Here is a 14,725-nt window from a genome sequence, read left to right on the forward strand (position 1 = left end):
ATGGACACAGCCTGACAGCAGGGCAGAGCTTTCCCAACCTGTCAGCAAGGCTAGAACTGGGGGCCTGAGAAGAGGAAACCAGCCAGAATCCTGGCACCCACCTCACACTCTCTGCGCTCTTACCCTGGCACCTTGAGGCCTGTGGATATGCCTGGCACAGAGCCAGTGTTGACGAAACACAGGGAATAAAATAAAGTGCCTCATGATCACCTACTCGTCCTGGAAAAGTCAGCGCAAACACTATTTCCCCCAGGAAGCTTGTTGATGCTCCCTACCTCCCCGCAGCACCAGCCCCTACTGCCAAGGGGCCGAGCGCACCCTGGACACACATCGATGGCTACACTGGAATGCTCAGTTTGGACAGGATTAGACCAGGCTCTGGGAAGGGAGACTGACTTTCCACCTGGATGTCCAGTGCTGAGCGTGGGGTGGACACACAGCAGAAACCCAGCCAACGTTGAGTTGGATTGTCTCATGAGTGAACTCAGAAACACCAATCTCATAACCAGCACCCCAAGAGGACCAGTGGATAGATAAACTTTTCTCATTTGATCATGCCCCCCTCGCCCTGAAAAAACACCAACCATCTAATAGTTCAACCTGAGATGCAAATACACAGACTGGAGAGGTCTGGGGAGTGGCCAAGGGAACCCCCGGCCTGGGGGGTCAGCATGCACACACTCCTGCAGGCAAGCAGGGCGGGAGGTGCAGGCCTACCTCACACACGGTGCAGTGCCAGCGGGTCTCCACGTGGTGCTTGCACTCATTGCAGGTATAGACAAAGCGGTCCTGGCCCTGGGTGTGCAGCTCCACCAGCATGCACAGTGTGGACCACTTGGACCGGCGCAAGGAGGAGAACTCCCAGTGCTTGTCTCTGGCGAGGGTGAGGAAGGCGTCGCGCCCGTCCATGAGGTCGCAGCTGAGCAAGGGGTCGGGGTCTACGATGGGGGGAAGCGTGTTGATGACTGGCCCGGCGTGGAGATGGATCACAAAGAAGACCTGCAGGGGAAGATCGGTGGCATCAGCCCCACGAGAGAAGGCGTGGCACTGAGGAGGGGCCGCTCCTGGCAGGCCCAGGGCTACCCTAGCCCGCAGTATTGAGACTGCAGCTGAGCCCGACACCTGTTGGCCCAGGTGTGTGTCGAGCTCCCGGCTCGCTGGGGGTTGAACTCAGTTGGTGACATGCTGTGTGGTGCTACTCAACTGGCTAGCTCTGCCTTCTTGGGGCTGGTCCTCTCACAAAACCCACGAGGAGCACCCAATGGAGCACCACCACGCCTTCTCCCACCTCTTGGCCAGGGGCAGAGTTGCAGCTTCTCAGCAATTCCTCCCCCTTTATCTCGAAGCCCCGGAGGGGCATAAACACTGGGGCCCTGAGGACCAGATCCCCCGTCCGCCCTGCGTCTCTACCTCTTTGTGCTTCTCCATGGTGGCGTAGAGCTTCTGGGACAAGTCGTTGGACACGTTGGGCATGCTGGGCTTCTTCTTGTTGGCTCGGCTGATGCTGCTTTTATTCTTGTTTGTTTTCTTGTTGTTCTTTTTCTTGGCATTCTTGCTGTCGCCCTGGCTGCCCTGCAACAACAAGTGAAGCGGTCAGACAAGCCCAGCCTCCTCTCCCACGCCCGGCATCGAGTTGTGATGCCCTGCTCCCAGGCATGGGGGCTCAAGGAAGCCCAGCCTAAGGCAGGAGCCCACCAGGCAGAGCCCCGCCTGCACATGGGCTGTAAACGGAGGGGACCACTGAGGAAAAAGTAAGGAGAACAGAAGCAGGGCCTGTACCAGCCAGGACCAAATGGGAACCGAAGCAACACAGAAACCTAAAGCAAGTGCTGCTGGTGCCAAGCCAGCCATATATCATGTCACCTCTCGAGCAAGAACATACCCAGGATGCTAGTTTGGAATCTAACAAATAAGGAAGTGGCAGCCATTTTTCATTGTTCCCCTTTATTCTACTGGACACCTGCAACGCCGTGCCACGTCCTACATGCTCAGCAGCTGCTGCTTTGCCTTGCGAAAGGCTCCAAACATCCACAGTGCATGAGTGCTCAGAGGCGACAAAGGAAAGGTGTCAATGAAGAAGGCACTGCCTGGGTAGGACGTCTCCCCACCCCTGTTCCCATTCGCCAGGCCCTTGCAGGCCTGAAACCCATCATTATCACTTCAATTGGCTTAAGTCTAAGGGGGTGCCACTCTTCAGTTAAAATGCTCCTACTCTGGGAAGAACTCAGGCTCTTAGTCATTCAGGCTTCAAGGTGGAAACGTTCACCAGGTCTGGTCCAAACAACTTCGTTTTTACCAAGAGACTCTGTGTGCTGAGAGGAGCTCACTCTAGGGGAAGATGGGCAGCACCCCCTCCAACATGGAAAGTCTGAGAAATAGCCAGGAAGAGCCCGAGAAGCCCTGACAAGTGATGCAGCACGGGCCCAGATCAGAAAAGGACACTGGTAAAGACTAAGGACTCTGAACTTTGGACTCTGGTTAATAAAGATGTTATCAGCGCTGGTTCATCGACTGTAATGAATGTAGCCCACTAAGTAAGATGTGAGCAGGAGAGAATGGTGCTGGAGTAGAGAAAATCTATACCATCTGCTCAAGGGTGTAAGCCTTTAAACTGTTCTAAAAAACAGTCTACATTTTGAAAGTTATAAAAGAAATAAATTCACTGCACGAAATTTAGAAAATATATCTAAATGAGAAAAATAAACTTTCTGCCACCCAGAGCAACAGCATTTTGGTTTTTTCTTCTTGGAATTGCACCTATGCACATTTGCTTTGTGTATGTGATTTTTCTTCACAAAGCTGAGATTACTCACGTAATGGTGCATCCTGTTTCTTCCCCAATGAACACTATTGCCAAGTATTTCCCCATTTCCCCCCCAATGAAGAATATTTTTAATGGCAAAGTAGTATTCCATCCCAAGTGCTGTCCGTAATTGAGCCGTGAGGTACTGAGGTGTCCCTGGGGAAGGCGAGGACCCGCCCACTGTCTCTGTGAACTGGATACACAGAACAGAGACTCTATCCTCCACCTCAGCATCCTGCTCTTTCCATCACATGCAAGTCCACGGTACAGCAAAGGTTGGCTCAGGCGTGAGCCTGTCTCTCTCTCTATCTTCAGAAAGCCCCAGAGGCAGGCATTCCTCCTCAGATGGGCACACAGCTGGGGTCTGCGATCCCCCCTCAGAGCCCCTCCCTCTCTATGGGAGTAGGGGCCACGCTACCAGGAGCCCCGAGGTCAGGGCACAGACCCTCCAACCTGGGTCCAGTCTCCTCTCTTTGCCACAATCCTCCCACCGCCCTCCACAAGCCCTGGATGTGCAGTTCCAACTCAGGCCAAGGCCACTTCCCATCACTAGGTGTTTGGCAGTGGTAGACACACAGAGGGACCTCAGGGTTCACACAACAGCTCTGGTCCCTCTCTCCTTCAAAGGTTGGCTCAAAAGCAGGATCTCCAGATGTCCTCCTCAATTCTCTTGAGGAGGACCTTCTCAAGCCGTCAACCACCCAACGCTGGATCCTGCCTCCAGAGAGGCCCAAGCAAACAGAAGTCAGAAAACAATGCCAGCCCTCGAGCTCTTCTTGGAACTTACCTGTGACGAGAATACCTGTCACATCCTCGTCTACGCTTTCTCCGTTCTGGCAGGGGCTAGGATGCTGTCTTGCAAAACGATGCACTCTAAGCGCACTGCCTAGCACACAGCAGCCACTTAGCAAATCACACGTGTGCCAAGCGGGTGTGTACGCGGCAGCAGCAATGGTGCAGACACTCAACACTCCAGACCCCTGGCTCTGAGCGCCAGCACCACACACAGCCCCTTGAGCACTCCTCTGAGGGCCCCAGTCGTACACAACTCCTCTTGGATAATACAGACATCTCAATATTAATATGTCCACAGCCAGTTCTTGACCTCTTCCCCCAAATATGCTCTCTTCTCTTACTCTCCCCTCTGCCTCCCCTGTAGGGGTAGCAATACTGACTCAGCTGCTCAGGCCCCAGACAGAGCAGGCAGCCTTGATTCAGGATTTCCCTCACATACCACAAAGATCTGCCCAAGTTCTGGGGTTGCTACTCTCAAAATATACTACACACTTTTCACTGCCTCTACAGCTACCAACCAAATTTAAACCACCATCATCTCTTACTTGGACATCCCAAAAGCAGGACACTTGCTCCCAGCTCAGACTCTTACATTTCTCCTCCCACTGCTGCAAAGTCCTTCTCCTGGATCTTCTGGGTTCCTTCTCACCAGGTCAGTCTGCTCAGAGACCACCTCTCCAGGCAGGCCCTCTTGGACGCCCCTTCATCCATCCTCTTTGCTGTGCTTCCTTTTCTTCACAGCTCCTAGCACTATCTCAGAGTGTACCATGCATGCATTTATTTTTCTTGTTTCTCCTACTAGAATAGACGCTCCTTGAGGGCAGGGATGGGTTTTGTTTTGTTCTCCACTGCACTGCTTAGGATGGTGCCTGCGCCCAACAGGGACTTAGTAAACAGAGTGAGTGCCCAAATGCACAAATGCCACATGAAGAGCTGCGGGGGGTGGGGTTCATTACTAACAACACAAATGAACAAGGCCTAGCAACCAAGAGTCTCCTCCTCAAATAATTTTAAATCAACTGATTGGTTTGTGACCTTGATGCACCCATCTCCGTCTGTTCTGGGCTCCCTGGCAGGATGCCCTCCTCTCTCAGCTTTCTGTCTCTCAGCCCTGACCGTTCTGCCCAGAGATGCCAAAGCAAGCACCTCCCGTCCACTTCTCCTAGGTAACGTGTCTCCAGAGCCTACATCTCTGCACGCCCAGCACTCAGTGTGGGCTGTAGCCCCAGACCCCAGTCTCGAACTGCAGTGGACGGTAACGAGGTGAGGCTATGTACAAAAATACCACCACAGACAAAGGAGGCCACGTCCTGTGAACCCAACAGCACAGGTTCATTCCCCAACCTGCCAGGACGTGGCCTTCAGCGCACACGGCTGGGCCACTGGGCTCTCCAGCAAGGGCTGGTCGCGGGATGGATGGGGGTAAGCTTTACCTCCGTGGTCTCACTGGCCGCGGTGCTCTCTTCCTTCTTCCTCTCTTCTTCTTCTTGTTCCAGCTCCTTAATACTCTCCTCCAACACATTGGGCCAGAAGTCACCCTCGAAATAGGGCAGTTCCTTGGCACTGGTGAGTCTGTCCTCAGTTGCTTGTTTGAAAATATCCTGGAGAGTGAACAAAACAGAGCAGTGAGATAAGGGGGCGGTGCCAGGGCCACAATGCCGGAGAGGAAGGATATGGTGCGTGTTTCCACGGTGCATGGTCGGCTGAGGTCAGCCGATTTCAACAGGCACCACGACAGTACTGCTTTCAGATTGCCAACAAAAATCTTGATAGACCACAGACAAGATGCTTCTACATTTTTATTTTATGTTTTTATTTTTTTTTTGCTTTCTAATCCTCATGAGTGAATATAATTCTACCATATGTGATGTGAGTGCGAGAGGAAGGTACATGAAGCTGAATCGGTGGTGATGAAGCTAGCACACGCCCTCCTTCAGCACCGGGTACCTTATAGTCATGAATGATCCGCTCTGCAAATGCCTTGTCCAGCATCTTTTTGTACCACTCCTGCAGGCGCTTCGGTTTCGGGATTTTTTGATCAGGCGGGTGGCAATGGAAAATGTAGTCATCTCCTTCACTTGGGGGACAGGCCCAGATGTGTCCTGTTACATACCTGCAGGACAGACACACAATTGAGACTAAAGTGGTGAGTGAAATCATCCCTGCCTTCAAGGAGTAACAGCTGAGGAACAGGGACCAGAGCAAGGATGGAAATAATTATAAAGAAAATAGAGAAATTACCACAATGCTTGCGGCAGAATGTGTAAGAGGCTTAGAGAGGTTCCAGGCCAGGGTATTGGGGGGCAGGTGCGTGAGTAAGGCTGAATCTCTACAGCGTGCAAATGCACGCCTGGAAATCGGCCCTAAGATAAGGCACGCCTGGAAATCGGCCCTAAGATAAGGCACGCCTGGAAATCGGCCCTCTCAGGGGTGTGCACGTCGAGCAGGGGCCGAGGCTGCAAGGGAACCTGTAAGCACAGGAGGGAGCCTGGGAAGACAGTGACTCCTTAGGTGCATCGAATGGCTTATACCCAGGGAGGCACTGAATCTCCCATCTACTTTCCCCACGCATTGGAAAGGCAGCTGGGTATTTCTCTCTAAGGGGTTAAAGTCAAAATAAATCTCATTCATTCTGTTCAAGACACTTCAATCAAATACCTCTCACTTTTTCAAATTTGGGAAAGCAATGTGACAGATCTAGAACATAAAAATAGAGATAGAGAAAGAAGCCAGATGCATGAGACCACATCTTATAGGATTCCATTTATACAAAATGTTCAGAAAAGACAAATTTATGGAGACAGAAAGTAGATTAGTGGTTGCTGGGGGCAGGGGTGGGACAGGGATTAACAGCAAATGGGCATGGGGGTCTTACTGGGGGATGCTAATGTGCCAGAACTGATGTATGGTGATGGCTGCACCACTTGGTACAGCTACTAAAAATCACCAAAGTGTACGAAATAACTGAATTTTATGATACATAAAATATGCCTCAATAAAGTTAAAAAAAAAAAAAAGACTAGGAAGGAAAAAGAATGAAGAGAAAGTAGAAAGCAGGGAAGTGCATGCACTGTGCTGAGATGCCCCAGTCAGCACGGCCTAAGAAAGCAGCTGGAAAGGGGGGCTTTGGAGACTTCTGAATCCTTCTGAGGATGTTAAAATAAAAACATATAAAACTTTAAAAAATACTTGTTGTTTCACAAAATAAATATGCAGTGAAAATTAAAAATGGAGTTTTTATTAGTTCTGAAAAATCTGAATGAAACTCACCCTAATTTCTTCACATATTCTAAATATCCAATAAGGATCTCATGGTAAACGGCTGTCCGGAGGCATCGGGGCCGGAAGAAATGAATACTGTCCAGGTAAGATATGTACACACGCCTGGGGGAGGGAAGGAGGAATTTACTGAAAGTTCAGGCTATCCCCAAACTCGAAACCAAACCCTAGCATCCAAAAAAAGCTGCAGAAATAAATTCTGTTGTGATGGCATTTACACTGGCCACAAACAGGACATGCGAAAACTGCCATCACCATCCGCCACCACCAACCCACAGAATGGAACTCAATTTCACTGCTGAACTAGGCAGCAGTGGCACCACTCACCATGGAGAACCACGGAAAGATCAGGGCAAACTAAGGAAAGCCACTTTCAATTCCCTCTTACCTAGATTCTTAACTGAACAGGAATAACTCTTGACAGAGGTACTTCATTTTCACAAGTGCATCAAAGAATGCCTGGGCCCATGAGGCGGTCCTCACCCCGTCCTCTGTAGGTTTGCCTGCCCCAGGTAAGACTAGGACAACAGCAAGACCAGGACGGGGGCCTGCGTGTACTCCCAACACAAAACATGCTTGACAGTCATCAAAACCCTTCACTTCCCACTGGCTTAGTGGAAAACTAAACTAACTAGTTCAGTTGGTTAAGCGTGGCTCATTTTATTTAAACCCAGCTCTAAAGCACACGGGTTCTCTAAGACACTTAGAGCCTCAGTCTGTTGTAGCACAGCACGTCAAGTGAGACACCCTCAAAGAAGGTGGAGGCCTACCTTGTGTTTGGGGGGGGGCAGTCAGAGCCATATTCTTGCACATGCATCCCAAAGAAGCACACGTCCACTCCATCAATTTCCTCAAAAGCAAAGAGTGCTTTGGTTCGATATGGGAAAGATTCAGACATTTCCCCAGAATCAACAAACCTGAAATAAAAGAGCCTGATGTTTGCACGTGTCACTGTTCACAAGGCGCTTTACAAACGAGACCTGCTGGTCTAAATTTGCTCTGTGCAGAAGAGCTAAACGCCTGGTCACCTCTTCTGACTACTGGCCCAGAGCTCTTCCCACGAGTCCAGGCAGCTCAGAGCTACAATCCCATTCTTTGTGCCACTGTTCCACTCGGTCGGGAATTTTACCTCCCTTGATGAATCTGGGATACTGAGAGAAGGGCTGGCTACACGTTAACTGCTGAAAAGCCTTTAAAGTATGCAAACTCTCAAGGCTCGCCAGAAAGCCAGGCTTTTGTTAACCTGGGGGGTGGTCACTGGGACAACGTTCTAGAAAACAGCACAACGTCTGCACACAAACCGTGACTTCATCCCAGGCTTGACCTCCACGGTCTTGTCTGAGCTGGCCACCACTCGGACAAACACCTCACCAGCTTCAGGATGATTCTGTCTCCGCAAATACTTGTTGACTCGGTCTTCTAAGTGGTTTCCCAATCGCGTGGTCTGCAGTCCTGGAAAGTCCAGAAGGACAGGTGAGAGGGCTCCAGAAAGGCTGCGGAGGAGATGGCTGAGACACAGAAGCCCCCTTCTTCTTTGAGGGCACTCTGCTAGTTTAAGGATTAACATTCCCCAAACCCAGAAGGGAGCTAGTCTGTCCATGAGGTGGGCGTTTCATGAGGGAAACAGGGACTTGGAATCTCAAGCACTCCCTCCACACTCTGAAAACTGCTGTCAAGTGCCCAGATATTTCCATCCTTTGCTAACCCTAAGGGGAAGAAGAGCCGTGGAGGCGGACCCAAATCTGAAAGACAGGCTGTGGCGTAAAGCAGGTGCCCATCCAGCCTCTGCCCCCCACACCCAGGCCCCGGCGAGGCAGGAATCTGGCTCTGGGCACTCCCATGTGGCCGCTCAGTGCCACAGCTGTGCCCTGAGCCGGAATCCACACTTGAGAAACTAATGGAAACGGGGAGCCTGCCACTGCTTTCCCTGGAGGGCACAGCAAGCATAGCCTCGGGGACAGACGGTACAAATGCGTTCTGTGACCCGCTCTCTCCTTTCTGCCCAGCTCTGAGGAGAGTCTCGCCGCAGAATCAAGACAGGACACATTCCACCACCAACTAAGCAAGCACGCAGCCAAGAGCTACGGCCCCCTGTGAGTGCTGTTCCAATCACGGCAGGAGCGCGACACTGTATACCATTCCGGGGCGGGCTCCTCACACCTCTGCACCCTCCCTCTCCCAGGGATGGCCTCAGGCATGACCAGTGTGACAGGAGTCACACGGCAGGCTACCCAGAGGTAAAACCTTAGTCACAGCATGTGGGGAAAAGACTGGAAGGGAAAGCTGCACAAGGTCAACAGTGAGTACTCACACATGATGGGATTTTAAAGAAGTTTTCTTCTTTATATTTATTGATTTTTTAATATTTACTGCATTAATTAGAAATTTTTAAAAAAGCTACTTGGGACTTTAGAAGATTCCTTACTGAGGTCAAGAAATATCTGGATAATTGAGACTTTCTAAATTTCATTTTTCTGCAATAAACATACAAATGGTGGAGCTTTTTTTGTAAGTTATACCTCAGAAGTGATTTTATTATTATTTTTAAAATTTTATTTATTATTATTATTTTTTTGGTGAGGAAGGTTAGCCCTGAGCTAACATCTGTTGCCAATCCTCCTCTTTTTGCTGAGGAAGACTGTCCCTGAGCTAACATCCGTGCCCATCTTCCTCTACTTTATATGGGATGCCGCCACAGCATGGCTTGATAAGCAATGCGTAGGTCTGCATCTGGGATCCGAAACCATGAACCCCGGGCCGCCGAAGCAGAGTGCGCGAACTTAACCACTACGTCACGGGGCTGGCCCCTTGAAGTGATTTTAAAAGAAAACACTACAGTGGTAATAAAATAAATGGTAATAAAATAAAAACCCCTTAGAAAAATAAAAACTTGAGGGCCGGCCCCATGGCATAGCAGTTAAGTGAGCACGCTCCACTGCTGGTGGCCCGGGTTTGGATCCCGGGTGCACACCGACACATCGCTTGTCAGGCCATGCTGTGGTGGCGTCCCACATAAAGTGGAGGAAGATCGGCATGGATGTTAGCTCAGAGCCAGTCTTCCTCAGCAAAAAGAGGGTTGGCACGGATGTTAGCTCAGGGCTGATCTTCCTCACCAAAAAGAAAACCAACAAAAAAAACAAACTTGAAAAGCTACAAAAATGAGGGGGAGTGGATTTACGATTTTTTTCACACGTTGATGAAGATGTACACTTTACACAGCTGTGCAGTCACGCTCTGAATCCCCTTATATTTCACACTCCACATTGCTGAGACAACCATCCTAAAAAATACAGAATTAGGTGCAAAGGGACTCACAGGCCATCTCATCTATTCTTTGTGAAGCCTCTCAAGAAAATTCTCACACATTCTTGGCCCCATGTGCACCACTGCTGAGCAAGTTTTGTTCCCTCATGAGGTAGCTTCCAATTCAGAAAGGGAGGACACAGCTAAGAAGGGCCACCTTGCAGGGAATTCCCCTTCCCTTGTGAAAATATGACCCCACACACTATGATTTTCAAATCGCAAGGGGCATAAAGAAACCTTTAAAATTAGCTCTTTACTTTTTTCTTCAAATCACCTGAATTATCTGTACTAAAAAGCCAGACATTTAAAGGAGACAGTTTTTCACAATCTCATTATAGGCATCAAATTGAGCACTGTGAAGATGTTAAGAGGGCTGGAGAGGCACTCCCCCATGTCCCCTGTGAGTAGGAAGTCACAGTGAAAATGTGGAGAGCAGCCAGCAGGTGCTTAGAGATATGGACACTGGGGATGCAGTTTTTCCTGGGGGATTATTCTCATCCGTGTGGCACGTGGACATGTATTAAAGAAGGGCTATTCTCATCTGTGTGGCGAGCACGTGAACGTGTGTTTCAGGCCACACGGATATCTATGCAGCAGGCCCTTGCCCTGCATGTCAGGTCTCAGATCTCTTTCCATTCAGCACACACAGCTCTGCCTCATTCTTACACCGCTTCCCAGTTGCCCATAGAGCAGCTGTATCCTTTCAGCCACTCGTTTCCACCTTCCCATCACATCACCCCACACCGTGCTGCAGTGTATGTCCTGTACGCGCCTTTACACGAATTGCAAAGATCTTTGTAGGACACATGCATAGAAGTGGAACTGCTGAGTCTAAAATGAACACTTTAAACCATACCCCCCAGGCATTCAGTGTACATTTTCACCCAGTTGTGTGATGGAGGTCTTTTATTTCTCTTTATGTGATCAAATCCTTCAGCCTTTTGCTTTCTGACCTCCGGCTGTATCTTTTTTAGGAAGACTTTTCATAACATAGCACAGTAGAAACACTGTCTTACTCAATCTCGAATGCATTTGTAGTTGTTTCCTTTTCCCCTTTAACCACCTGAGTTGAGTTGTGTGTGGTATGTGGTGGTAGGGGGGGTTTGGGTAGATGGTCAGTCACTGAGATTCATTCACTGACCAGCAGCTGGAAGGTACTGTCAACTCTAAGTCAGTGCAAGTACGAATGAAGTAACCTTTCCTTAGTGCCCTGTGGACACTTGCAAAGACTGTGCTAATACATGATCAAACAAAAAATGAGTGTTTTTTGTTTGAACCACTAGGCTTCTAAGGTTCTTCTCTGTAAGTGAATCCTCTAGATCTTTAAAGCTCATCTAACAAAGGTCCACATGTCTTTCCCCACCATGCTCTGGACACAGGGTGGGGGTGGGGCTGGGCCAGCTCTTGGGCTCTTGCACCAGCCCCCACACCTCCATCTCTGTCCCTTCCAGCCACAAGGACACTTCTATTGAGGCCTAGCTCTTCGGGCAATTCTGTTTTGGTCACTGAAGCTTTGGCCAAGAGAACTGTTTCTCAGTTGCTGACCGCTTTAGTGATGTCCCTCAGAACGGATCCTCTAAAGCAGGGTTTCTTACTTGGGGCAACTGCGTCCTCCAGGGAACATTTGGCAATGTTTGGAGAGATATTTCTGATGGCCACCACTCATGGGGGGTGGGGGTAGTGTTACTGGCATTAGTGAACAGTGGCCAGGGATGCTGCTAAAATGCTACAAAGTACAGGACAGCCCTCGTAACAAAGAATTATCTGGCCCCAATGTCAACAGTGGCTCAGTTGAGAAACCCTAATCTAAAGAGAAATATTACAATAGTCAGTGCGTTCATCAATATTTCAAAAGGTCTTACAAGAGTGAGTTTAAGTTACAGGATAACTGTGGATTTTGGTAACGACAGAGTTGGAACTTGAATTAACACTGACTTGGAAGCCTACAGAGTGGCTTCCTCCTTGCCTGCTTCCCTGCCCTCCTTCCCCCCAGTACATGACCTCTCCCTCCATCCCATCTCTTCCACTCTCAGCTCTTCAGACGGCCTGGCTCTTGTTGGGGATGCCCTGAGCAGTGTGCTTGTCACCTGTCCTGCTGGAGAAAAGCAGGAGCTGCAGAGAGAACTACGTAAGTGAGCTTTGGAGGCACCACTGCAGGCAGCTTTCTTATTCTTATTCAGGTCTACTGTTAACTCTGCAGAAGGACAGCCCGCCAACGCCACGCTGCAGAAGGTGGTCCCCAGCACTTGAGAGCTGAGTTGACAAAGATTACATATTATACACTTTTGAAAAGAATGCTACCTCTAAAAACATCAAGACCACCTATGAAGAGTCACTTCTAGGAGCAAAAGAGTGCTCCCTTACTTATGTATGGACAACAGCAGCTGCTCTAAACACAGGAGCGACATGTCCAAGTCTTCATGCATACCAGGCTCCGCCAGTCCTGGGTGGACAGTGGCCGATTCCCAGCCGGCCCGAGAGGGTTGCTGCCTCACAACAGCAGGGTCCACACCTCCCGACAGGCAAATGGCCACCCGTACATGGGCCCAGGGCTTAGTGTGCTGGTCACAACAGGACGTCAGTATGGGTGTTGTGCTGTCGGGGGAGGAGGGGTTATTTCTAAGCTACTTGAGAAGTACCTGCTGACAAATTTTCTCTCTCAGAAGTTACAAAGTTTACTATATACCTAAGCTTTCTAAACTTGCATCTAAAACACAGACTGATCATAAAGTTGACTTTCACATAAAGATCAAGCCAAATGATTTTCTTTAAGGGTAAGACAAGAAAAATACAAAGTATTAGAAAACAAACTCACAGATAAAAACCTTGAACAAGTGAGCTCTAAAGCCAGGTCTTGAGAGGAACCAAAGGAAGACTGGGAAAATTTATATAAGTTTCTACAACAGACACAGCACAAAACAGAAATCCTTCCACAACTTACTCTTAGCACTGAATTTGTTTTCTTTTCGAGTTCTGCCAGTTTTCTTCAAGCAGTTGTCGCACACAAAGCTGCAAACAAATAATGGGTGTGATCAGATTATATGAAACAGTATATGTTGCCAAACCAGTGAAATGTAGCACTAAAATACGTCGTTGGCAGTTTAAATCGCATCATTATACAACAGTGAAGAGGCAGACTGCTTTGAGTCTACAATTCCTACAGCGGGCAAACACTTAAAACTTAAATTGAGAACCAACTGCCATCCATCTTAATTGCTGATTCAGGCTGACAACAATGAATGAAACGCAGCAGCAGTAGCAGCAGCAGGAGTCCACTCTGTGCAGAGCTGGTTTCCCCTTCCCAAGCTCACAGGAAATTACTCACCCTGAAGGCCAAATGATATCATAGTGTAAAACACAAATCTGATGCATCTTCCGGCCACACTCCTTGCAATCAACAAAACTGGAAGACAAAGAAAGCACGCTGTAACATACATGGAACCCACAGCGGAGTAGTCTGCAGGAGCCTGTGCATTGTGTTCACACCGCCTCCTCCTGATTACTTCGATTATCTGTGGCATTAATGACCTGTTGATTGACTCAGCTGTATTTTAAAAATGCATCAGTATGAAATTTTCTTTAGGAAAAGGTGACTTGCTGCCCTTCTTTGTACAAATGTCTCATTCCTTTTTTCTCCCAATCTCCTTTACAACCAGAAATGAAACTTTACTTTTAAAAATTTCTATGATAAAGGCATATTTTATAGGTCAGTATTTCTGATATTACTACACATTTTCAAGACCAATGCTTGCTCTAGGTGACAGCATATGCCTAAACTGACCGAAATAACAGAGAACAATACTTAACAGCGTTATAAACACTTGCTCTTAAGCCTAGGCATGGAAGCGTCTGCTCTGAGTCAGTGACAAAGGTGGGAAGTGCCAAGCTGACTGGGAAATGACAGCCTTTATTCAAGGAAAGCCAGGGAAGCAAGGGGGCACCCTGCACAGCCCGTCCTCCGCCACAGCCCCCAAGGTGGCTCAACTGGGCTGTTACCTCACCTGGGAATCTTAATTGCCAACATGCTTGAAGGTCAAGACCTCTTTTTTCAGCCACTCTCTTACCGCCACTAAAACTTACACCTTGTGGAAGCCCCAAACTCTCCAGGGTTCAGGCTCTTCCTATCAGCCTACATGACGAGCCCTGGAACCTGATGTATGCTCTCGCCTACTGTCCGTAGAGTCCCTGGCCCCTGATCCTTCCACTGCCCTTGCTGAGCAAGCCTTCAACCATGAATCGAGTGAACCCAGCTCTCCTGTACCTGTTCCGTTGAAGGAAAAAAAGGACACACACACACACAAAACCGTGCAAAACAGCAGCACCACTAATTGGTTGTCCTCCAGTATTCTCCAGCTGTCCTGTGCTGTCGCACCCCGCCCTTCTCTACAATGGCTGTTCCCAACCTTCGCTCCTTCCTCAAGTGCTGCATCACCCTCAATCAGCGCCTTCTCTGAAATCTCAGCAATTGAGCTCATCCCCTGGGTTAAGAAGTTAAAAGGTCAGCAGGCAACAACTCCCTCAGTTTCTGTGCCTGCTCCAAAGATA

At 49.0% G+C, this 14,725-nt stretch overlaps 1 protein-coding gene across 5 annotated transcripts in view; it reads right to left on the reverse strand.

The window, feature by feature from the left end:
* Positions 1-14,725, reverse strand: part of CREBBP (CREB binding lysine acetyltransferase) — a 133,152-nt gene that overhangs the window by 4,336 nt on the left and 114,091 nt on the right. For all 5 annotated transcript variants that reach the window (XM_087449548.1, XM_087449547.1, XM_087449549.1 and 2 more), the window contains 9 exons: positions 13,506-13,583; positions 13,122-13,189; positions 8,179-8,329; positions 7,648-7,794; positions 6,869-6,982; positions 5,546-5,711; positions 5,032-5,199; positions 1,411-1,572; positions 718-999 (listed from right to left, as the gene is read on the reverse strand). In XM_087449548.1, the coding sequence (XP_087305674.1) occupies positions 718-999; positions 1,411-1,572; positions 5,032-5,199; positions 5,546-5,711; positions 6,869-6,982; positions 7,648-7,794; positions 8,179-8,329; positions 13,122-13,189; positions 13,506-13,583 (1,336 nt within the window). The remainder of the gene's footprint in view (positions 1-717; positions 1,000-1,410; positions 1,573-5,031; positions 5,200-5,545; positions 5,712-6,868; positions 6,983-7,647; positions 7,795-8,178; positions 8,330-13,121; positions 13,190-13,505; positions 13,584-14,725) is intronic.

Source organism: Ceratotherium simum, chromosome 26 (assembly GCF_057802395.1).
Source record: "Ceratotherium simum simum isolate JZ-2026a chromosome 26, ASM5780239v1, whole genome shotgun sequence".
In the NCBI taxonomy this organism is placed as follows: domain Eukaryota; kingdom Metazoa; phylum Chordata; class Mammalia; order Perissodactyla; family Rhinocerotidae; genus Ceratotherium; species Ceratotherium simum.